Genomic DNA, 22,976 nt, shown 5'->3' with positions numbered 1-22,976 from the left:
AGTAAAAATTCCATACCTTATACTTGCTATGTGTCTGGGCCATTATTGAGGTTTGGTTTATGGTAGATAACCTGGTGTTAGAACTAAGACCTGTAAGAGGGGGACCAGTACAAGTTGTACCTTTTATGGTTGTGGCTGGCAGTGATTTAATTAGTATAGACTCATTTGTCGGGTGTGAGCTCAAGCCCAGCTTTTCTTAAGTAGCTCAGAGGAGATAAATGATATCCTTCAAAATGCATGGTGTCCTTAACGTCCTTTTTGTGATTCAAGTTAATACTGTGAAATGTAAGAAAAATATACAAGCCCCAGCTGCAAAGCTCAGATTGAATTAAACTATGCCAGTGCTGCTTGAAATTGGAAGATACTGCTCAGAGCTATCTTTAATAAGATCTATACCTTTAACAAAACAAAGGAAAAAAAAATTCACCAGACCGTAGACCACTAATAGTACTGAAACAAGAGACCATAAGGAAGATTTTTTGTTCTCTCATTTGCTGTACTGACTCAGTAAAATAACTGAAAGCAAACAAACAGGAAAATAAATCTTAATCTGTAGACAGAAGAGATCATGTTCATATCTTACACTAAGTGATGAAATTAAACAAATACTGCCTTGCACTGAAAGCAAGAAATTCTCCTGCAGAGACGGTGATGTACAAAGTCAACTTTATTCAGTACCCTTACAGAGCTGGAAAGACAGTTCAGGGAATCTCTGTTCGATACACTTTATTCTTTAAAATAATGCTGGTATTCCGGTTATAATGCCACCTGGTGAAACAACTGGAGACCTCATTCATTTATAAATTATGACAGTATCACTGAAACTGACTCTACAGCATACATCATAGGAAATGTTCAGATCTGTTGGCTCCTCAGGCTTTTTGGTTTTTGGCTTCATCAGCAACACCCTTTTCCTATATTCTCTTATCTTTGTCTTGGTTTGTAAGGCAGGATTCAAGCAAAGAAAGCAAAACAGTACTCTACTGCAGCATTGCTGAAGATAACTCACAGGAGTTGTGTTGTCGGATGTGATTGTGCCAGAGGTGAGAAATGATGAGTAGATTTGAGAGGCGGATTCCAGAGACCGCTAATCGATGCTTGCCTGAACATGAACTGGCAGTGTGCCCAGGTGGCCAAGAAGGCCACCGGCATCCTGGCCTGTATCAAGAATAGTGTAGCCAGCAGGAGCAGGGAGGTGATCGTCCCCCTGTACTCTGCTCTGGTGAGGCTGCACCTCGAGTGCTGTGTTCAGCTTTGGGCCCCTCACTACAAGAAGGACATCGAGGCCCTGGAGCATGTCCAGAGCAGGGCTACGAAGCTGGTGAAGGGCCTGGAGCACAAGTCCTGTGAGGAGCGGCTGAGGGAACTGGGGTTGTTTAGTCTGGAGAAGGGGAGGCTCAGGGGAGACCTCATTGCTCTCTACAGCTACCTGAAAGGAAGGTGTGGGGAGCTGGGGGTCGGCCTCTTCTCACAGGTAACTAGTGATAGGACCAGAGGGAATGGCCTCAAGTTGTGCCAGGGGAGGTTCAGGTTGGAAATGAGGAGACATTTCTGCTCAGAAAGAGCAGTCAGGCATTGGGACGGGTTGCCCAGGGAGGTGGTGGAGTCACCGTCCCTGGGGTGTTCGAGGAAAGGTTGGACGCGGTGCTTGGGGACATGGTTTAGTGGTGACATTGGTGGTAGGGGGATGGTTGGACCAGATGATCTTGAAGGTCTTTTTCAACCTTAATGGTTTTATGATTCTGTGACTGCTCAGATGTAGTAGAGGAGGAATGAGGAGCTGGGGTAGCAGGGGACATGGTGAGACACATGGACTGCTGCAACAGCCAACTCTGATGGGAAGGAAAGGGAAATAAAGGAGAGTCAGCATGGAGCCAACAGGTGGGGTCTGTGAGGACTTCCTGAGAGGTGAAATCACAGGAAGTAATTGGTTCTGAAGTGGAGACAAGCCCCAGCACTGGGGGGGAAAAGACTCTCAGCACCGTGTCATTCATTTCACTATCATTGTGGCAGGAGACAGGATGTTCCTGGATGTCCTGGAGGTTTGTCTCATCCATAAAGATGGCACACTGCCTAAAAAGTCCAGACCACAGTCTGCTTTTTCATGGATTTAGGGCTTTTCTAAGCCTTTCTCACAGTGCTAGAGGCTCTAGGCATTGGTATGGAATAATATGAAGAAAATAGGGTTGTGCAAGCTTTGCCTCCAGAGACAGATATCTGGAAAAGCCATCAGACTTCAGTTTCCATCTTGGAATGACATTTGTTCACCTTCCTTTAAAACATAGCCATCCTTTTTTTTTTTTTTTTTTTCCTGGAAAAGAGATTTGGGCAAACAACCTACTGATGCAGTCAAAGACTTTTGTTCCTTTTCAAAGTTTCCTTAGGGAGTGCAGAACCCAAATCTTAGTAGCTCTGCCTTTCCCAGCCTGTCTTTCAGCAGGGTATGTGCTGGAAGAAGAGAGCATCCTTTAGTGGTTCCTGGAGAACAGGCACAGCTATGCCTTCAGTATCATGTCAGATTTCTTTCCTGAGAACTGTCCTTGTATTATATTGTCTTAGGAATGGAGCTAGATAAAATATAAGCCTGAAAAATATCCTCAATGTCTGTACAGTTGTCCCTATCCTAACACACACACCTTGACACACTTCTCCCATGGATATTTGGTTTTTAAAGAACATTTGCAATATTTTTGTTTCCAAATAGCAGTTTGATAATAACTTCTAACCATTTTCATAGAAGAGCCATGTTTTGCATTTATTTTCCAAACTGAGATTGTGTAGTTCTGTTTTAGAGAACAAAGTTTTTATCTTCCGGGTTTTGTTTCAGCATGTAGGAAGCACACATCTGCATCTTTACCAGCCAGAAAACAAACAAACAAACAAAAAAAACACTCCATCACTTTTTTTTCTTCTGGATTGGAGTTTTAAAGGGACAGCCTTGGGATTTGGGACAGGGACTCTCATCTGTATAATTCATCAGATGATCAGTGAAAAAGGTGATCAGCAAAATCAGGTGCTTTAATCTGGATTCAGGACAAAAGGAAATCAAAGAAAACAGATGGTGTGAGATTTTGGTTTTAAACAATATCGGCTGTCCTCCTGCTGCTGTTTTGTTGTGTTTTCTTTCCTTTTTTTTATTTTTTCTTTTTTTTTTTTTCTCTTCTTCTTTATCACTAATAAATGCTGTCAGTTAGTTTGGACCTTTCTAAATACTTGGGAGAATAGTTCTTTCTCTGAAGTATACTCAGAAGTGGATGTACTGGTGTACACAGTCAGCTGGAGCAGGCTGTCAGCATCCTGCACGCTTCCCCAGGATGCAGGTAGTCACTACATAGAACTGTTCTTTCTAAATTCATCCCAGAGAGGCTTTTATCAGAAGAGCTTTCCATTTTTGATTTTCACTTTGTTGGTACAACATGTGGTGAAGTTAACTGGGTAGACCAGTCTTAGGTGTAATGTCCCAGGTGATTGCTTTCAAAGGGAGCAATGACACTGAATTATTAGCAGCAGTCTTGAGTAAGGATCAGTGTGCTTTGATTTCAAGACTCAGGGTTGCATGAGGTTGCTGTGTTCCAGAATATGGAAAGTTTAAGAGAAAAATCAGAAACTGTTTGGATAATAAGGATATCCAGAGTTGCTAGGAGAAAGAATTTGGACCAGGAGGATGTGGAGCCTCATGTTTCAGCCGTTATGCTGCTTGCTGATGGATACTTGAGCGAGACTTTTCTTCTGGAGAAGATTGATCCTTTCTAGGGTGTGTATCCTACTTGGGGGATGACCAGGCTGACACTGGGTCCTGGCTGAGGTTTGCTGTGTTGTGACAATTTCATTAATCCTTATGGATTAATTGCTTACTAGATGCCATTGTCACAGAAATCAGGAAGAGCTGATAATTCATATAGGTCATGAAGAAGGCAAGAGCGATGCTATTAAATATATGGAAGCATGTTTTTGCTCATATAAGCCATTTTTTAAAATAACCTGCACTGTTAGGTAAAGCTTGGCTGTTTCTTTCTGGAAATGACTGGGTGTCAGACAGATTTCTCACCTCTTGGTAGAAACTCCCTGTTGTAGGGCCATGGGGAATATGTGTTTGATGGCTGGAGGCCATGAGGTCATGGCAGAGAGAAAGAACAAAATTAGGCTAATAGGTAGGAAACCAGGGAACAGGCAAGGAGAGCCTGCAAAGGTAAATTTTGCACTTTATCATTTTTGTATTTATGTACAATCCACTTTGCTGCTGAATCCTTTTGTTTTGTTTTGTTTTGTTTTTCTAAAGCTACCTTTGATGTATTTCCCAGTACTGCACACATTCTTCATGACAACCACTTCTTGGAGCCCGTACCTTCTTCAAGGCCTCCCGACAAGACCATCCTGGTAGGGTTAGAGTAGGGCCAAGCAGGCCTTCAAGGTGCCTGGCATCTGAGGCCACTCCGTCCTGTTGCCCTCTGCTGATATTTTTTCTAGTACTGGGCTAATTTGGACTGATATTTATTTATTTATTTATTTTTATGTCAAAGTCTCTTTTAAATGATGGGTGGGCTCATCCAGGCGTGTCCTGATGGGTCCAGAGCTCCTTAACTGCAGGACTCTCCTGCAATGGCATCTGAACCCCCACGCCCAGAAGCAGGCACAGGGCTCCCCAGAAGTTATGTCAGCAGCATCAGTGCATCCCAAGGCGTTTGTTCCTGCGGATTTTTGAGCTGTGCTCACACTTGAGACACTCTGCAAATACTGATGTTGGTGGTGGAATGATTCCATGTCTATTCTGGACTGAGTTGCAGTGAAAGCAGATTATAGGTGGTGTATAAACTAAGTGCATCTTCAGGTCTCTTTTTTGGTTGCTTTGCACCATCTATTGGTGAGATGATGTACTCTCCTGGCTGATTTTTACAAGCATATTCCAAAATGACTGCTTATCCACTATCTTTTCTGTCAAACTATGCCACAAAAATTTCCTTGTTCTTTCTCGTTATCACCATTTTATCCTCTTCAGCTACAATTTTCCATAAATGTTAAATGATAATATTGATTCATGACTTGTAATCACAAAAAGCTGTGATTTTTTATATTGATATTGAATTGTAACACAGGTCTAACAAGAAAGAAGTTAACTAACCATTTTCTATCTTGAATAGGTTGATCACTTTTTTTTTTTTTTTTTACATAAGATGTATATGTTTTTGGTTGTTTTTTATTTGTTCATTTGTTTGGTGTTTTGTGGTGTATTTTTGAAATACAAATATCAAAACTCCCTCTATGCTGGAAACTGAAAATGACTTAAATAATAGTGTCAGAAAGTCTGAAAGAGACAGAGAAGGTTAAAGTTTCAACTCAGTCATGTATCCATTTCTCTCATCCATCCTTATACTGATTGCATAGGTCCTGATACAAAAACCACATGAACACATGCTTCATTCTAAGTACAGGAGAAATCCTATCTTGTCATCCAGCAGAAGCTGAAGGTAACAAACACATCTGTATCTCAGGCAGCCTGTTAAGATCTGTCAAGTATGTAAAAAAAGTCCTCAGCTAGGAACTCACTTTTAACAATTTACCCTATACACAATAATAGATCCCTATGAAAATTGGATAGCTATTGAGATGAAATTTTCCCAAGACAGAGAGTTGTTGCAGGGAGGTGAGTAAGACTTCTAGGACATTTCCAGCTACATGTGTGCATTGAAGTATGAGTTTGTGAAAACCTTCTACTGTCATAAAGGTTAATGTAGAGCTCTGAAGTGGTGGAGTATTAATTTTAAAACACCTGATCCACAGAATCACAGAATCATCCATGTTGGAAGAGACCTCCAAGGTCACCGAGTCCAACCTCTGACCTAACATTAACAAGTCCTCCACTAAACCATATTCCTAAGCTCTACATCTAAATGTCTTTTAAGGACCTCCAGGGATGGTGGCTCGACCACTTCCCTGGGCAGCCCATTCCAATGCCTAACAACCCTTTCAGTAAAGAAGTTCTTCCTGATATCCAACCTAAACCTCCCCTGGCGCAACTTTAGCTCATTCCCCCTTGTCCTATCAGCAGGCACGTGGGAGAATAGACCAACCCCCACCTCGCTACAGCCTCCTTTAAGGTACCTGTAGAGAGCGATAAGGTCATCCCTGAGCCTCCTGTTCTCCAGGCTGAACAATCCCAGCTCCCTCACACTTGGATTCTTACTCAAAAACAAGCAAACGAATAGAAACACCACTAGTCTGTTCCATTCATTAGTTACTTCAGAGATCTTTTTGCAGAAGTAAATCATTCGCTTTGAAACATTGATCAAGATTAAATTAGGCTGGACAATCTTTGCACGATACCATGATGGCTTTCAACTCCCCCATCTCTTGTACTGGAGTCCAGGATGGAGCTCACCTCGTAACAACAGTGAGTAGTGGCTTAAGCAGGAGATCCTGTTCTGCTCATGAGCACAGTTCCCTGGGAGCTCAGTTTGGCATCGTTCAGGTTTTGGACACAAGTTAATGAAACACGAAGCTCATTGCTGATGATGTTTGGAATAGGGCTGCGTTTGCACAGAGGAAGGACCTGAGGCTTTTTGCCACTATCAGGGAGATTAATAAATGGGTTTTGCACCTCTTACAGGGACCTCCAGGGCCCCCAGGCATTGCTGGACCCCCTGGACCACCTGGAGCACCAGTAAGAAAACAACTTTATTTTGTTTGTTTGTTTGTTTATTTTTGTTGCTTGTTTTACATCAAGGAGAGGAAATAAATTAATTTAAAAAAAAAAAACAGTTCAGGAGAATTTGCGTGATTGGATTTCAGTGGGAACTGAGTCAGGGCCTCCGGCAATATGTGTTTTCTCTTGTATTTTCGTGATGAAAAGCCACAGCCGGCCCTGCAGGACAACTTCCCTGCACCAAGCTCTGGAATCACTTTGACGCTACCTGCACAAAAGTCAATGTCTGCAGGATTCCCCACGGCAGGGACCTGACTTCTGTGGAAGGGAGAATTGTATTTGAATTGAAAGCAGAAGCCTCCGGTGAGATGGCTGTAAAGGGCAGAAATACTGAGTTGTTTTTTTGTGTGTGTGTGTGTGCTGGATTCTTTTTTCAGGGACTGCCAGGAGAGATTGGCGTTTCTGGCAAAACCGGACCTCCGGGACCAGCTGTAAGTTTTGAGGGATGGTTTGCATCGCCTCCATGCTCTCCGTGACTTCACATATTTTACTTCTAAAATCTTTGCTCCCTTTCCTGCAGCTTGTCTGCACACAGGTTTTAAGTGCTGGCTCCAACACTGTCTCCTTTAATGCAGGCATTAGCCTGATGCCTTTAGTGATCGAGAAGCTTACCAGATGCAGCTGCACACTGGGACTGTGATGTTTCCATTATACGATACCTTTCAAAAGTCATATTGCACTTTTAGCACGATATTCTTCTTCCAGACCTGGAGTTTCCTGAATCAGGCCAAAGAAGTGAAATAAAAATCTCAGTTTTAGCAGAGCATCACAATTTCTATTCACTTTTACGTCAAGAAAGGTGAATTATGGAATACTTAGTATTAAGAAGTGCCACCTACAGCCTGCACAGTTTGGAGATTGACTGATGCTCAGAAAAGGGACAATTTCTTTTCTTCCACCATTTAAATGCATTTTTGAAGTAATTTTAGTTCTTATCTTGCTGAATCATTCTGTCTATACGTTGTGTAATTTAAAATCTGTGTGTTGTGTAAGATATTACTAATATTTAAAAGGTGAAACAGACTTTAAAAATCTTTATAGGTACAGATAGTAGAGACATACAGTGAATGATAAGTAAAAATGCATTTTTTTAAAGTTATTTAAGACTCCACAGTCTTCATAAAACTTCTATATTGTTGTTTCTCTGTAACAACACTGACATCCAGTGGTCATTCACTACAACTGTAATACTGAAAAGGCCGAGCAGATACGTGCCTTGCAAGAAGTTTTGTATAATTTTGAGTCACAGTAGTGAGAAAGTCAGAAGAAAATGCATGAAATGGATCTTTTTCTTAAACTTGGGTCAGTGGCAAGAGGGATGTTTCAGCGTGCTTATGTTGAACTTGCTGGTAATGATTTAAAGAACAGGCACGTAAGGCTGATAATTTTCTCTTTTCAGGGTTTGCCAGGCAAAGATGGATTAAATGGTCTTCCTGGGCTCCCGGGCCAAAAGGCAAGTGACACCACAAACACTGGCATAACCTACTTACCTGGGCAGCTTACCTGAGTGAGCTAGCAAGCATAAGCAGGAAGGGGAGCAGATCTCCAGAGCCAAACACACCTCACCTGGTGAAGCTCCATATACCTCTTTGAACCTGATACACAGCCCTTTGTAGTATCCAGTGCACTTCCAAGCTACACAGCGTGTTTCAGCTCTTGATCCACCACAGTCTCCGCTCTCCATGCTGACACCACCCGCACTGAAAGATAAGATTCAAAGGATCCACCTAAGCATTCCAGTAGCCAAGACTCCAATCTCACAATTATCTATTTTTCTTAAGAGAAATAATGTAGACTTTCACCATATACAGCTTAAAGAAACTGAATGGAGATTTTGTTTTTCAGCGAATTTACTCTGGAAATCTTTAATATAACACCGGTTGACTTTGAGTTATTCCAGAGACATCCCAGTAGGTTTATTGGTGCTGGAGATGTGTCTGCAAATAGTACTAGAATGGTAAAAACTTTCCTGGAAAGATACTCCCATGTGGCTCTATTTACATTCTCACGCTGATACTGGGGATCTGAGTCAAAATATTCCTCACTGTTGCCTGCAGATATGCTCCACTACCAGAGGAGTTTGAATATTAACATCTCGTATTCCCTGCAGGGAGAACAAGGGGAAAAGGGTGAGGAAGGCTTTCCTGGAAAAGCTGGCCCTAAGGTAAGGAATTTTTTTCGTACTTTGCTCTAGCCACTGAGTCAGTCACGACGTGGTTTTGGAAGGCCTTGTGCTGAAGTCAGGAGAGTAATGTTCCTCTAAAGTTGGATGGATAACAGGGTAAGCAGTTATGGCTCAGTGCCTCTTACTGTTCATGGTGTTCCAAGATACCAAACCCTGTTTGATGCTCCTCTCTCGAGTCTACATGTGTAGGAAGATCTCATCTGTCCCTTGCATTGGATCCCTGTGATCTGGGATCCTAAGACATCAAGAAGGCAATTTCAGTGCCTTACAGAAAATAGGTAGAAGAACATGAGCCAGGACAATAGGGGGTACAACTTACCAATGAGAAAGTATTATTGGAACAGGGTCTTGCCCTTACACTGTTAAAGTCGTTCTTTTGTTTTTTCAGGGTGACCCAGGGAGCCGTGGCCAAGCTGGTGAACAGGTGAGCAGAAAAAATTATGCTAGCAGCAGCTTCAGAGCAATGTAAAGTAACCATATGCAATAACAAAGCCATCTGCCAATAACAAGAAAAGTGGAAGTCAGCGGATGAATGGATGAGACTCACGGTTGGACAAAGTAATGTGAACCTTCCAGAGCAAATATGCTAAATCCAATGTTATCTGTATCTCAGAAATTTTGGTCATCTTGTTGCTGGTGGATAAGGAAGAAATGGAAGGCAGAGTGGCATAAAAGTGATTGTTTTTCCTTCACACTGCACGTAAACCTAGCGTGCTAGTGACAGTTCTGGATGATGATGAACTTTTTGTAACTATGTGTTGCAAGGGGTGATGCAGTCATTTCTAGATCATAAATGCTTGCTAGGAAATAACCCCAGCTGACTGTTAGAAATTACACAATTATCTTAGTCTTTATGTATTGGGATTTAGGTTTCAGCAGGTATCTGTTGAGCTCAGAGAGGAACAAGGGAAACATCCTGGGGTTTCCTAAAGCTGCCTGGAGCCCGATCAGGACCACTAACCAGAGATGTTAATGTCATCGTCTGCACACCAACTTTTCACCTGCAGTATGAAAATCCGGAGAAAGAGATACCTGTATCAGGCAGCCTTAAATATTTAGCATGTGGATACTGACTTAAAGAGTATAAGCCAGCAATAGAAGAGTCTCAGAGCTTTAGTCTTCTCTCCTACCAGTTTCAGTCCAATCTTCTGCTATAAAGATGAAAGGGGATAATGATCATGACCTCTGCTCCCATGTTGTCTCATGCAATAAAATAGATCACAAACTATCTGTACCATAAACTGGACTAGAAGGAGTAGCAGAAGAAGGTGTCCATGAGGAGTTTCATATAGCAGCTTTCCAGAAGCTGTGCCAGTCTCTCCTCGCCCATTCAATTTGAGGAGCTGATTGCCATTTTCCCTTGTTTGTCAGGGCTGTTTTGAATTTTAATCCCCCTTCCCAAAACACCTCTCTCTCCACAGTATCGTGTTCTCCATACATTATATAAATGTTTCTGTCACTATTAAATAGTGCAAGCCCTTAGAGGACTTCACTTCATCTCTCTCTGAATTTGAAAGGCATCAGCCAGTAACAGGTGTGGGAATGTAATTGTTTAATCAGTTGTACACCACCCTCCAGAGAGCCTTCTTCTACACTGTTTTTCTGTAGTTTGCTAATGAGAACGTCACGTTGGCCTGTGTCAGATGTCTTACTAATGTCAAGATACATCACACAAACGCTTCCTTCTTGTCTGCTTAGTTATCCTGTCAAGGGAGGGAACTGGATGGATTTAACATGATTAGTTTTTAACAGATCCACATTGACTGTTTCTTAATACCTTCCTGTCTTTGAGCTCATACAAGCTCATTGACATTTTGCTTCAGTATATTTCTAGAGACCATATTTACATTACATGTTTATTTTTCCTCCAAGTCCTCCCTTTTTCCTCTTTTTAATATTAGGCCATGTGTTTGCCCTTCTCATGATCTCTGGGATCTCATCATTAGCCAGGATTCTGCAGTGGCTCTCAAAAAACACCACTCCATCTTTGTCACCAAATGTCACCATCTTTCAAAATGCTCCAAACGTCATCCTGTTTTTCACAGTTATACTCAGTCAGCAAAATATCTTGTTCCTCGCGTGATTTCTTCTGCAGACTCATTGCACCTATATCACGATAATGTTTTGACTCTTCTGATAAAGAGATGATCTCTTTAAAGAGGGGATTACCAGTTATAAGATCATGTTCATACAGTGCTTAGCACAGTTGGGTTCTGTCCATCTTTTAGATTCTTTTAGATATTGCAGTACAAATATACGTAGCAGGATAACTATAAATAACAAAACACATAGCTATTTTCAGATGACAAACTGGGTCAACTTACAGCTAAATTTGAGAATAGTTGATATATTTAGAACAAACCACATGACACAGAGATTACAATTACTCCAACAGCAGGCATTATAAAGCAGAAAGTCAAAGGTGAGGCTCAGACAGAAACAAATTCAAATGTGAAATAGTGCATCAAGACAATTCTAGACCTTCTCATCAGGTAACATCTGTACTGTTCAGATTACTAGAGTACTGTGTTTGCGCTGCCAGACTACCCAAGATGATTAAAAAATGAAAATAAAAATTATATTTATTTTTTTAGCTGCTCTTATTTGTTTGCTTGGTGCTGCTACAGAACAGCGTGAAGAAAACTTGTCCTAAATTTCATGGTCTCAGTTAACTGTGTAAAGGCAAATAAAAGAGAGATCTTAGTTGCTGTTTTAAGTAACGATTTTACAAGAAAAAAAAAAAATGTTGTAATCGAACAAGATGCTGTTTTCTCTCATCAAGCCACACATAAAATCATTCCCAGGCAAAAAAAGTTCAGTACAGCCCATATGTATTGTAGTGTGACTTGGTATCAAGAAGTAACTGTCTGCAGTTATTATGAGTGCTGAACAATTCACAGACTAATATCAGTCACGCATTGAGATAGACAACTAAATCAAGGTTTCATCCTTCCCAGCCTAAGGGCACTCTGGCTAGATTAATCTGCCCTGAGAGCCAGCCTTGACGCATTTTTAAATGACATGAATGAGCAAGTGAAGAGTTTAGCCCACCATTCTTCCCTTTCGTTCTTAATGATGTTTGAGATATTGAGACTAATAAAGCTGTTTGTTTGTTTGTTTTTAATAGAAGGCATTCTTGATGAATGTTCCTAGATTTCACCCACTTTCTCTGACTTTCAGGGCGAAGCAGGTCTTCCTGGTCCTCGGGGCTTACCTGGACTGAGAGGAGAAAAAGGAGACCAGGTGAGTAACTTTGAGCCATAACTTGCTTTTATTTGTCCATTTGGTGCCAGGTGGTCTTATCTCAAGTGTCCCTAGATGATATTCTCTCTTGGTGGGTTTGCTGTGGTGGCATCTAGCAAGACCACCAAGTACCCCTTCCAATGTGGTACTTTACCGCCTCATGACCATTGCTGACTGCAGTGGAGGTGCTAAAGAACAGGGTCTATCCTGAGCACAGAAGGTTTTGACTGAAGCCACGCTACCTGTGAGGCAGTAGGAGAGGTACAGTATTCCTTAGTCCCCATTTTCAGAAATACCTGTATGATTTAAGGACATTAGAAAAATGATAATAACAACTAAAATGCCAAATTTCTCTTGTCACTGAGCTCTGGAGAAGGTTCTAGATGGTTGCATTATTTTCTGATGGCCTAACTTCCACCCAAGTCCTGATGTCTGGTATTTGCCCCAGCTAGTTCTAGACCTTCAGAGGCATCTACACACTGAAAAATAGTTGGATCAGGGGCCCGGCAGTAAATTTAGCAATGTCAGTGAGGCCATTAGTCCTGAGAGCTGACTGTGTGCTTGAATGTGAGCAAGAAAGATCTAAAATCAACTGAAGTTTTGCTGGTTGATTTGCTGTATTATATACACTGTAGAGTGTAGAATATAGAATATATTCTCTGTCTACATGATATCATAGAAAGGTAGGTCATCTAGCTCTTATGTGAATATTGGATAAATATGTTTGTTTATGCACTTTGAAGAGTATTCACATTGCCCTTGTTAAGCATCTTCCGTTCAGGCCACCAAGTTTCCTCGGCAAAGTAGAGAGGTAGGCACCAGTGAATGGATGACTCAAATCTTTCAACATAAAAATACTAGTAGCATGGTTGTCCTCTCCGAGTCTTAGGTCTGTTCTGCTTCTTCTCTTGTTCAACTGGAAAAAAGTCGTGTTTTATTACTGCATCAGTCAATAGGACCTTTTACAGGCAAGTTCATTTAGGATTGGTGCTTTCTATTCCATTAACTTAATCACTATTGGTTGTTTTTTGAAAATAGTGTGGATTTTGTGAAACCATCTAAAAAAATTTACCCCTTTAATTGCTTGTATTGCATCTTGGATGACAGATAAGATCAACTGAAACTGTAAATTGAGACTGATTTAATCAAATTTCCTGCTTTCCTTTTTCTGCATTTAGGGAGAAAAAGGAAAAGATGGTCTCCTGGGACTGAAAGGTGAAAGAGGAGAAAAGGTGAGTCACTAATTGGTGGGCTATCAAGCTACAGGTGCCACTTCCAGAAAGGTCAGCCTGGACTTTCCAACTGATAAGATTGTTGGGGTTTGGGAGGCGTCACGGGACTGGGGTGGTGCAGGAACTGCAGAGCTCTGCAACCCCATGGGGGGAAGTACAGAGGAAGGAGGAGCAGGAGGAACAAAGAGGAGGGGGTAGGTAGGAAAGAATTGGTATGGGTGAACCAGGTGCCAGCTACTGGAGCGACCTGGGGGGGTCTCAATGCCAGCAACTGGAACCAGTAGGGTCTTCCACACCTGGGCACTGGGGTGGGAGTGGAGTGTGCTCCCCAGCCAGCTACTGTGGTGAGACCAGTGTGGGTGAGGTGAGTGTGGAACTTTACCTCTCATAACAGTTTTAGCTAAAACACACTTTCCAATCAAGAATGTTGATCAGCTTTAACCTAAAATGCAAGTTAAGCTCTATATCACTCCTACAGGGGATGGAGTAACATTAGAAATTCACTGCAAGGTGATAAAGACAGTGAAGCGAACAACTTGAATGCAACAAAATGAGGACAGCAGAAATTCTGGCCAAAGCAGTGGGGTAAATTCCATCCATGAGACAGGGCTGAACTCAGGGACTCCGGGATTTTCAGTGTCTCTGAACTGACAGGTTGTCATTAGGCTATGTTTCATCTGGTGATGTTGCATCTTCTTGATGGTAAAGCTGAGTTCTATTTATGCATCTTTTTATACCCTTAGTCATGTTCTTCTCCTCTCTCTAGGGTGACACGGGTTCCCCTGGCCCACCTGGCTTACCTGGAACAGTAAGTAAAGTTATATTTTGTGCTGCAACAATATTCTGGGCATCGTCACACTTCTCCCACACAAATGCCTCAGAAACAAAGCTTTTCAAGATCTTTGCAGAAACATTAGGACCCATTTACTCTCAGATTAACTCACTTAGCTTGAGAGAAGCTCTATTAAGTCACATTTGGTCTTTTATATTTTTGGGAGGTTGTGCACTCCTCTGCCTCTTCGCAAACAGCTCTTTCCTGTATCCTCGTTTTGTGGTAGCATTTGTTTTGAATTTGTGATATGTTTAGCAGCTGTAGGAGCTGATGGTGAAGGTTATAGGTAAAGATGGGGAGTATGTTTGCACAGATTTTCTAGGGTGAGCTAGATTTTCCCACCTGGAATCTCACAGTAGATGAGATAGAAGAACAGATACCAGTGAACAACAACTTGTCTTGTGGTGAACAATTCACCTTTTCTCAGCAAGAGCAGAAGGCTCCACTTCTCACTGACAGTAGCTTATGGGGTGGAGGATTCAGCTTCAACGATGCTGTAGCCTCCCATAGCCTTTGCTGTGTACAGTGCCACCCTGTGCCGAAAGCCCAGAAAGACCTTTTCATCCCACAGCTTGTTCCTAGATACTTAGGTTCAGCACTGGATCCAGCCCACAACCAAACAAATCATATCTGTTTACATGTATCCTTTCTGCTAATAGTAGATATTAAAAAATAAATAGATATTAAAAAAGGGCTGATCCCAGTCACAGATCCTCCAGAAAACGGCAAACCCCCACTTTTCAGCTTTGCTCCCCACAGCTGGTTACAGTTGCCACATTCACAGATTATGTAGAGAATTTGAATAAAGATCTGTTGGTGAAAATCCAGTGTCTAATAACCTTCATGCAGCAATGGAGGAGGTATTATAGTTTCTTGCCTGCCACCAGTTGGGCCTCTTTAGTCTGTGACAAAGGGTATTTTATGGGGTCTTGTAGGAAGAGTGTGTCTTGGTCAAAGGCTTGGAAAAGAAGTCTTATAAATGTAGTACCACAAGGCTAGTTATAAAGATATGACTGACCACTCAAGCCTCCTGTGTTTGTAGGGAGAGGTAATTTCTATTTCAGCTGTAAAAAATAGATAACAATTTTGACATATCCTCATTTCATCAAGGACTATTTTTTTTTTCCTGATTTTATCAGTTTTGGTGATAGATAATGTCTCTCTACTAAATGAGATCCTTTTTTTTTTTTTTTGGTCAGTCCTTCAGGATGACCATGTTACAAGACTACCACCTATGTTGAGATGTATATGTCTTATAGGTGGTAGAAAGTAGAGAGAAAAATTACCAAGCAGAGCCATGGAGTTAGAAAGCTTAATAATACTGAAGATGGCTCCAGGTGGAAAAGTGAGGGGAGCTTGCTAATAGCTCAAGGTTAAAGATTGTTTGGCTTTTCATAGGGGTGGGACATATAGGGCAGTTTTGAGTTTATGTTCATGTTTCAAATCTTCTAGGAAATATCTGATACTCGTGGGCTTTTTTCCAAGCAGCCAGATGTTACAATGCGTTGCTCATTTATAAACCTACTAATGGATACATGGAACGTATAAGCTATAATGACAAGGAGAGTACGTAAGTTATTGCATTTCCAGGAAAATAGATGATGATGCTTTTAACACTCCTCTTTCTGTTCCAGACAGCCTTCTTCACCCCACACCCTAGGATTCCTGTAAGTAACATCTTTAGTAAAGATGACCTCTAGTTTATTGCCTCTCTGGTAGAGACAGAGTACCTTAATATTTCCAATGTTATTTACATGCTTTTTGTAAAGAGCTCAATTTGAGCCTGGTTCTGGGTAACTTCACCGTTGTAACTAGCAGTGATGAGTGTCACAGATGTGTCCTGGTACAGCAACATCCAAACCAGCTTCATTCAGGACACAGCCACATGCTGTGCCACTGTTTTAATGAGGAGTGATTGCAGTACATAGTGGAAATTACCTGACATTATTTAGGATCACACCTTTGGTATGTGAATAAGCTTGTTAAGGATCAAGAAGCTTTATGGCATGTATAAATGGCAGAGGTGGGCTGCAATCACAGTATTAAAAAAGAAAGTGTGTATGACAGGTTCTTCAGAGGTGGAGGAAATAGGAACGTGAGGCAGTAATGGAAATGGAGACAGGATTTATTTGGTTCTCGCTTCCCTTTTGTTCATGGCTTGCTAATATATATACAAAGGAAATATGCAGAAAAATGACATCTTATGTGGTCTTTGTAGCACTGCAGTCACAGTAGGAGTGCACAGAAGGAGCACTAACCTTTTGCTTTGAGTGCATTTCTTCTGTAAATGAGCTGCGAGACAGTGAAGAATAAAAGGCCTGAAGTGTGTCAGCGGGTCGTACTGCAGGGTTTTTTCCATGTGCAAGTTAAATGTGATGATGCTTACCATTGCACAGAACTGCACGTCGCACTGCAAGGTTTGGGAGGAGAAGGGGAGGTAAAAATAGTTACCTTTGATTTACAGCTTTCCAAATTAAGGTGTCAGAAGTTGGTGATATGCCTCAGGAGACTGTCATGGGTTATGCTATAGAGGCTGAAGCAACAGCAGGGTGCTGAAAATTGTCATGCGGTCTCCAAAACACAGCACTTGCTATCTCTTTCCGTTCAGTCTGTGGTATATAGTAACAGGGGTAGACAGGAAACACGGCCTGAATAGAAGGCAGCAGCACCATTACTCTGTTTCCTCATTATTAGTTTAAATCAATCTCATTTAAAACACACCACAATAATTGTCAGAAATGGAAAATCTCTGACCAAGTGAGTCTGGGCTCCTATTTACCCATCACCACAGCTCGGTTGTGCATTTTGGGTGCAGGCTGTGCTGCGAGCTCTGCAGAAACTCACTGATCCAGCAGGGCAGTAGAGGGGCTTCTTCCATGGGGCACAGTGAACTTTTTCATATATATATTTATGTATTTATAGTGAATTAAAAGTATTAAATATTTCTTGGAGATGGGGTGCATAAGAACCACAGTGGTGGTGAAGTCTGATGGCTAGAAATGGGCAAAAGCAGTAAAACAGGAGATGGCTCCTCACTTTGCCTTCCGCCTCCCACTGCAGCTGGCCACAGCTGAGCCCCCACTCCTTGCCCTCCTTTAAATGGCACAGAACAGAGGAACGCATTAATTGAGATTGCAGGAGGACGCTGCCGAGAGAGGAGGTCAAGAAAGCTGTAAGCTACCAATCTGGCCCAGCTTGGTAGCAGCTGTTAGTCGTCACCACATCATTTCTGTTCATTGAGCTGTAGAAAAGAAGTGGGTGGCAGTGGATTAAGTCCAGCTGCCAGGGGCCAGAGGTCTCCACAATGTGCAGCACTAGTGGACAGTGTTAACAGTCTCGGCGGATAGTCACGGATTCAGCAAATTTGGGATGGACTCGTAGGCAGATTTGCTGTCAGGTTGGGTTAAGGAAAACAACCTCTGCCCTTGGCTGTAGCTGTGCAAGGACATCAGACTGGACTTTTGCCAATTTTGCATTGACATGCAAGTCAAATATCAAGGAAACTGTGGGAGAAAGGAGAATATTAAACTAGCTTCCTCCCTTTACCTCGAGTTACTTCTTCCTTTCGCAGTCTTGTTCTCCCTAATAATACATGTCCTTATTCACATTTAGTAACACCATCCTTAGCTACAAATTTATTAATATGTGTCTGTGCTTTGTTGCTCTGTTCCCTTAAAGGGTTTCAGATCTTCAAATGTTATTGTGCAAAACGTATTTCAGGCACAACCATGCAGGTTTGTTATAGGACTTTCGCTTTAAGGACTTTATGTGCTTGCACTGTTATTCCGAAGGCCAGTAGATGGCATCAGGGACTGCCTGATTAAAAATTGCTCTAACGGGGTACTAATTGTAAAGTAAAATTCCTCAAATTATTTATCACAAATTATAATATTTATTCATAATGCATAATAAATACAGACATAAGTAGTATTTATGCTGTTACATTTATTTTGTCTGTTAGAGAATCATTTGCAAATGGACTTTGAATTCCCAGATGTTGCAGATATGATTGGCAAATAGTAGATGTGAATAAAATACAAACTGGTTTGTTCACGGATTCTGGATTTTGACTGATCACTACTCCTTGTGTGTGTGCTGGGGGGGGCTTAAATCACTGATGTTCTTATTGTTCCTTGATTGCATAATTGAAACACCTTCTATGATAAATAATGAATAAGTAATGAGTGCTATTGCCTGAATACATATAGTCATATAAATAAACAACCATGGTTATTCAAGTAGTGGCTGAGTTATTCTGGCTAGTTCCATAATTGCGTGCGGTTCCATTCAATTTATAAAAAGCAGAAATATGGACTTATTGATTATTATTAAAGAACTCACAACAAAGCTGATGAACTTCTGTCTGAAAAGCATCTTCAATTTACTTAAAGAGGAAGAAGAGAGATAAATTAATCCTATTAGTCAGTGATGGTGATGAAGGATATATTGACAGTGCAGGAGAGGGGTAAGTTGCATGAATTTGTGATGTTGTTAACAAAACTAGAGATCTGGAAAAGCCATCTAATACATATCTCTGGAAATAAGTTGAGACCCTGAACACCTTTGTCTTAAAGGTGGAATAGAGAATTGTCTGTATTTGGGACTGTAAAGTCCTAAAGGACTGTAAATACTTTAACTGCTCTTCTCCATGAGGGGAAGCGCTTCTCTTTTTAAACTGAATATATTTTGTATGTGGGACACTTTTCCCACATCCCTGATGTGGTCCTACAGAGAGACAGCACAATGCAGTGGCTGTGATGCTTTTGCTGTTGGTTGTGCCATCTGGCCTATTAATACATTGGAGCTGAATTGATCAAATTTTAGGACTGTAAATTCTTTAACTACTCTTCTCCGTGAAGGGAAGCTCTTCTCTTTTTAAACTGAACATATTTTGCAATTAATATCACAACTGTCCCAGAAGTCTAGCCAACAATCTCCAAATCTTAGTGTGTGATAAGGTAGTTTCAATTCACTGACCTCAAAGTTCTTTGAGGAAGCTACTCTGTGCCAGAAATGGATATCTGATCAAAGGAGCCCTCTTACGAAACATAACTGGTATGCCTTCTAGCTTTTATTTCTCTGTTTCTTTTCTTATTGTTTTATATAGGGTGAACCTGGACCAAAAGGGGAGAAAGGAGATCAAGGAACAAGCGGAGAACCCGTAAGCACAGCTAAGTGTTTTTTCAGCTAGTTTTGAACTTTAGCAAGGAGAAGACACGAGAGCCGTCCGTTTTGGAGGGAGAGGGTGGGACATGCTCCTTCCGTAGCTGGCATGCTTCTCTCATCAGAAATGGCCACGGGGGTGCTTGGCTTTGGCTCTACAGGAAGATAGATGACTGCGTGAAATTAAACACCTGATTTATAGCCCAGGGCCTTAGTGGCTGAGGACTATGGGGTTTGCAAGACAGAGCTTGGCTGACAGTAAGGTTGTACAGGATTTATTAAGGGCTTTTGAAATGATGTGGCCCAGCTAAATTATGCAGTTGGCTACTCTGCTTCTATTCTGCCCTTCTCTTGTTCTGGAGGGAGCCCTCAGGAGAGGCAGAGTCCCGTGCAGTCACAGCCTCCATAAAAACCACTTTCTTCTCTTGATGGGAGGAAGGAGAAACATCTTCTTTTGATGAGGAGAAGAACTGAACAGTTTTCTTCAGCTCTTCCACCTCAGCTTCTGTTTTTGCAGGGATTACCAGGGGTCCCAGGTGAACAGGGTGTCCCAGGACCTGCAGGACTACAGGTAAGAAGGGACAGACTTAAAGGAAGCCTTGGTATGACCAGAGAAGACTGCCTTCATGGTGCATGTCACTGCAAATAATCCTTTCCCTCTACACCAAAAGCACACTTCCCCTTCATTTTTGCAAATTCAGGGACTTGTGTAGAGGTATTGGCTCATGCTGGACATCAGAACAACATAGGGAGAATCAAAGCAGAAATATGTCATCTCTGTATCGAGATCAGTGTCATCTGAGAGACTCCTTCCAACTTCAAGAGGGCACAGGTCTCACAGATAAGTTACTGCAGTACATTAGCAAAATGTTGCAGAACATTCAGATTCAACCCCAGCCCATTTGATCCTGAATGCACCATGTCTTATGTGAAGTAGATTTATAGTCTCTATTGTCTTCTAAAAATTTCTTGGTTCATGCCCATTATTTCCATTCACCATGTATGGGTGTTCACTCTGCCTTCATCTGTGCTGCGTCCAAGCCACATAATCATCTATTACTAGGGAACCAGCAGCATAAACAGGTTAACAGCAGTCTTAGCATCATGAAAATAAACAAACAAACAAAAACAATAATGCCATGTAATTTTAAACTAACGTTTGCTAAAAGGGGGACCAGATCAGTGGGTAGACTCCACTCTGTCCTGCCAAAATCCTTATGAAAGAGCTAAGTCGCATGTAGGACTGAGGCAAAGTCTCTGCACTGTGATCTGTTTTGACCATTTCTAAATGATTGTTGTTTGTATTTGAGAACCACAGGCAAAACCTCCTCTTTGCAGGGAGATCATCAGAGTTCAGCTGGCATTGAAGTAGCAGGTAGGCCTGAGGATAGGAAGGCACTTCCCCTAGATGAATGCCTGCAAGTTTCAGCATGCAGTGCTGTGAAATAGCCTCTGAGCTGATCAGTCATTAGTAATTCCTCTTATGTCTCAGGGTTTTATTTTTATATTTCATTTTCTTGCTGCATAGAGAACTGGGAGCCATTTCCTCAGCTGTTAAACTCCTCTGCGAATTGATTAGCTGAGTGCACATTCAGGCATCTTGAAGTCTTTTAGTCTGGCAGGCAGTCCCATCCCATCACTAATCAGCTGGCATCTCTTTTCTTTCTGCACAGGGCACAAAGGGGCAGAAAGGAGCTCGAGGAGAAGTTGGAGCCCCTGGAGAGGCTGTGAGTAACTGCTTCCCTTGCAGCATTTTTCCCTGACAGTAACACACCTGAAGGGACTTTCAAGTCCTTGCCTTGCAGATTCACAGTCCCAAGCAACTTGGGCACAGGGCACATCCTAATCTGCAGCTGGAAGGAGTCACTCCTTGTGGGGAAACAGACTCAGCTGCACCAAACCGATCAATGCCCCACTCAGCCCAGCTCTAAGTTGTTTGTCTTTTGTTGGCCAAGTCTCTCCGTCTCTAATAAAATGCCCTTTTTCTGGGTGAGGTGAGGCTGAGCTTGCTACTTTACTGCGATATCAGCCAAGCCCAGGCAACCAGCTGGTGCACGGAGCGAGCTTTGCATCAGCAGCCAGAATTAGTTTTTGATCACAGTTGGTTTTAGGCTTCTTAGTTAATTCTGCTTTCTTTAATAAAGACTCAGCACCATAGGAATCATCACATACCACTTTTCAAGGCATGTGTTGTAGGGAGTGCTGCTATTCTCTGAAAGAACAGTGAAGAATTCAAGTCCTATTTTATTATTGTGGCAGTGTATAAGCCCTTTGTGGATGAATAAAAGACCACATACTTTCTTTTTAAGCAGAGAAGGAAGACTGAAGAACTATTTCAAGTAGTGACTGGGAGAGATGATGTTTGTATGTGGGAGAAGGAAACCATAGGAAATCCAAGAGCTTTGAAATGTTTTCTTGTATCTTTGTGTTCATGGTTTTCCTTCTTGGGTTTGTGCTCAGATGTTGTATTTAGCAATGCTTTGACCCTGAACTCTGAATTGCCTGTCCCTAGCATTCTGTCACTCTCAGTTGAAGGACTACTTAAACTTTGTGGGGAAAAAAAATCAAAAAGTGTCCCACTCCCCCCAAACCTATTCATTGGTTTTATTTCTTAGTATTGCCTCGTGCCTGGGAGGACATGAATGATGTGCAAATACGGGCATATGTAAGCATCCCTTTGTTTGCCATTCTTTCATAGACTGCCACTGCTCTACACATTTATTTTGGCTCATAGACCAGTGACTGTGAACAACACAGAAACGAGGAAACCTTTAATTCTCTTTTAGTGAGCCAGACAAACAGTCATTCACTTTCTGAAGAGCTGTGCTGTGGAAGAGTTTCACCATATTCCAACTGTTTGCACTGTCCTGTATCTAGTATCTGCAAGATGTTGCTAACCAGCTCTTCTAGTAGAAAGAGTTTCTATACTCCAGGTCAGATAGATTATTTCACTTTGCTGATGCAGATGTTTTCAGATAGCCTGGCTGTTTTTACCATGAATGGCTTAGGAATACTAATAGATATCCTTTTTTTTTTTGTGAAGCTGTGGCAGCAGATGAACCCTGGCCAGTGCAGGCTGATGAGCGATGCCAAAGATAATGACTTTGACCTGGTGTTGTCAAGTCTAGAGGAAAATATTCAGCTATAACCTGGTAACCCCAAAACATACATCTCTATGGGGACAAAAATTTCAAAAGCATACATGCTCCCATGTCCCCTATACACGTTTGGGGACATACATGGGCTTTTCCATATTGAATAGCTTTCACTTGCAGACAAAAGTGCCTGTAATTCAGAACAACAGTCTGAATGGTTTCTGCTGTTTGTCTGTTTAGTGGGAGTGAGTATTTTTCAGGTTTTGTTCCTTAGCGTAGAGAAAGGTAGAATTGTCAACAAAGCATATTTTGTTGGCCTAGATTTTTATTTTAATGATGAATCAACATACTTTCCTCTGTTCTTTTGATGTTTTGGTCTCAGACCTTTCTTCTTGTATCGGAGCGAAATTTAGGATTTATTTTGATGGTGGGTAATTTAAGCTCGCTAGGAGTGTCTTCATCCATTTTGTATTGCTTCATGCTTCTTTACACTACAAAGTGTTTCACAAAACCACCATTTTTTGTT

The 22,976-nt window shown here is 41.7% G+C and overlaps 1 protein-coding gene across 2 annotated transcripts in view; it reads left to right on the top strand.

The window, feature by feature from the left end:
• Positions 1–22,976, top strand: part of COL22A1 (collagen type XXII alpha 1 chain) — a 233,608-nt gene that overhangs the window by 161,894 nt on the left and 48,738 nt on the right. For both annotated transcript variants that reach the window (XM_066990776.1, XM_066990778.1), the window contains 12 exons: positions 6,605–6,658; positions 7,078–7,131; positions 8,100–8,153; positions 8,811–8,864; positions 9,274–9,309; positions 12,066–12,128; positions 13,307–13,360; positions 14,127–14,168; positions 15,827–15,859; positions 19,300–19,353; positions 19,873–19,926; positions 21,029–21,082. In XM_066990776.1, coding sequence (XP_066846877.1) covers positions 6,605–6,658; positions 7,078–7,131; positions 8,100–8,153; positions 8,811–8,864; positions 9,274–9,309; positions 12,066–12,128; positions 13,307–13,360; positions 14,127–14,168; positions 15,827–15,859; positions 19,300–19,353; positions 19,873–19,926; positions 21,029–21,082 — 606 coding nt within the window. The remainder of the gene's footprint in view (positions 1–6,604; positions 6,659–7,077; positions 7,132–8,099; positions 8,154–8,810; positions 8,865–9,273; positions 9,310–12,065; positions 12,129–13,306; positions 13,361–14,126; positions 14,169–15,826; positions 15,860–19,299; positions 19,354–19,872; positions 19,927–21,028; positions 21,083–22,976) is intronic.

The sequence above is a fragment of the Anser cygnoides genome, chromosome 2 (genome assembly GCF_040182565.1).
Source record: "Anser cygnoides isolate HZ-2024a breed goose chromosome 2, Taihu_goose_T2T_genome, whole genome shotgun sequence".
NCBI classification, from domain to species: domain Eukaryota; kingdom Metazoa; phylum Chordata; class Aves; order Anseriformes; family Anatidae; genus Anser; species Anser cygnoides.
This window is presented reverse-complemented; position numbering and strand designations above follow the sequence as displayed.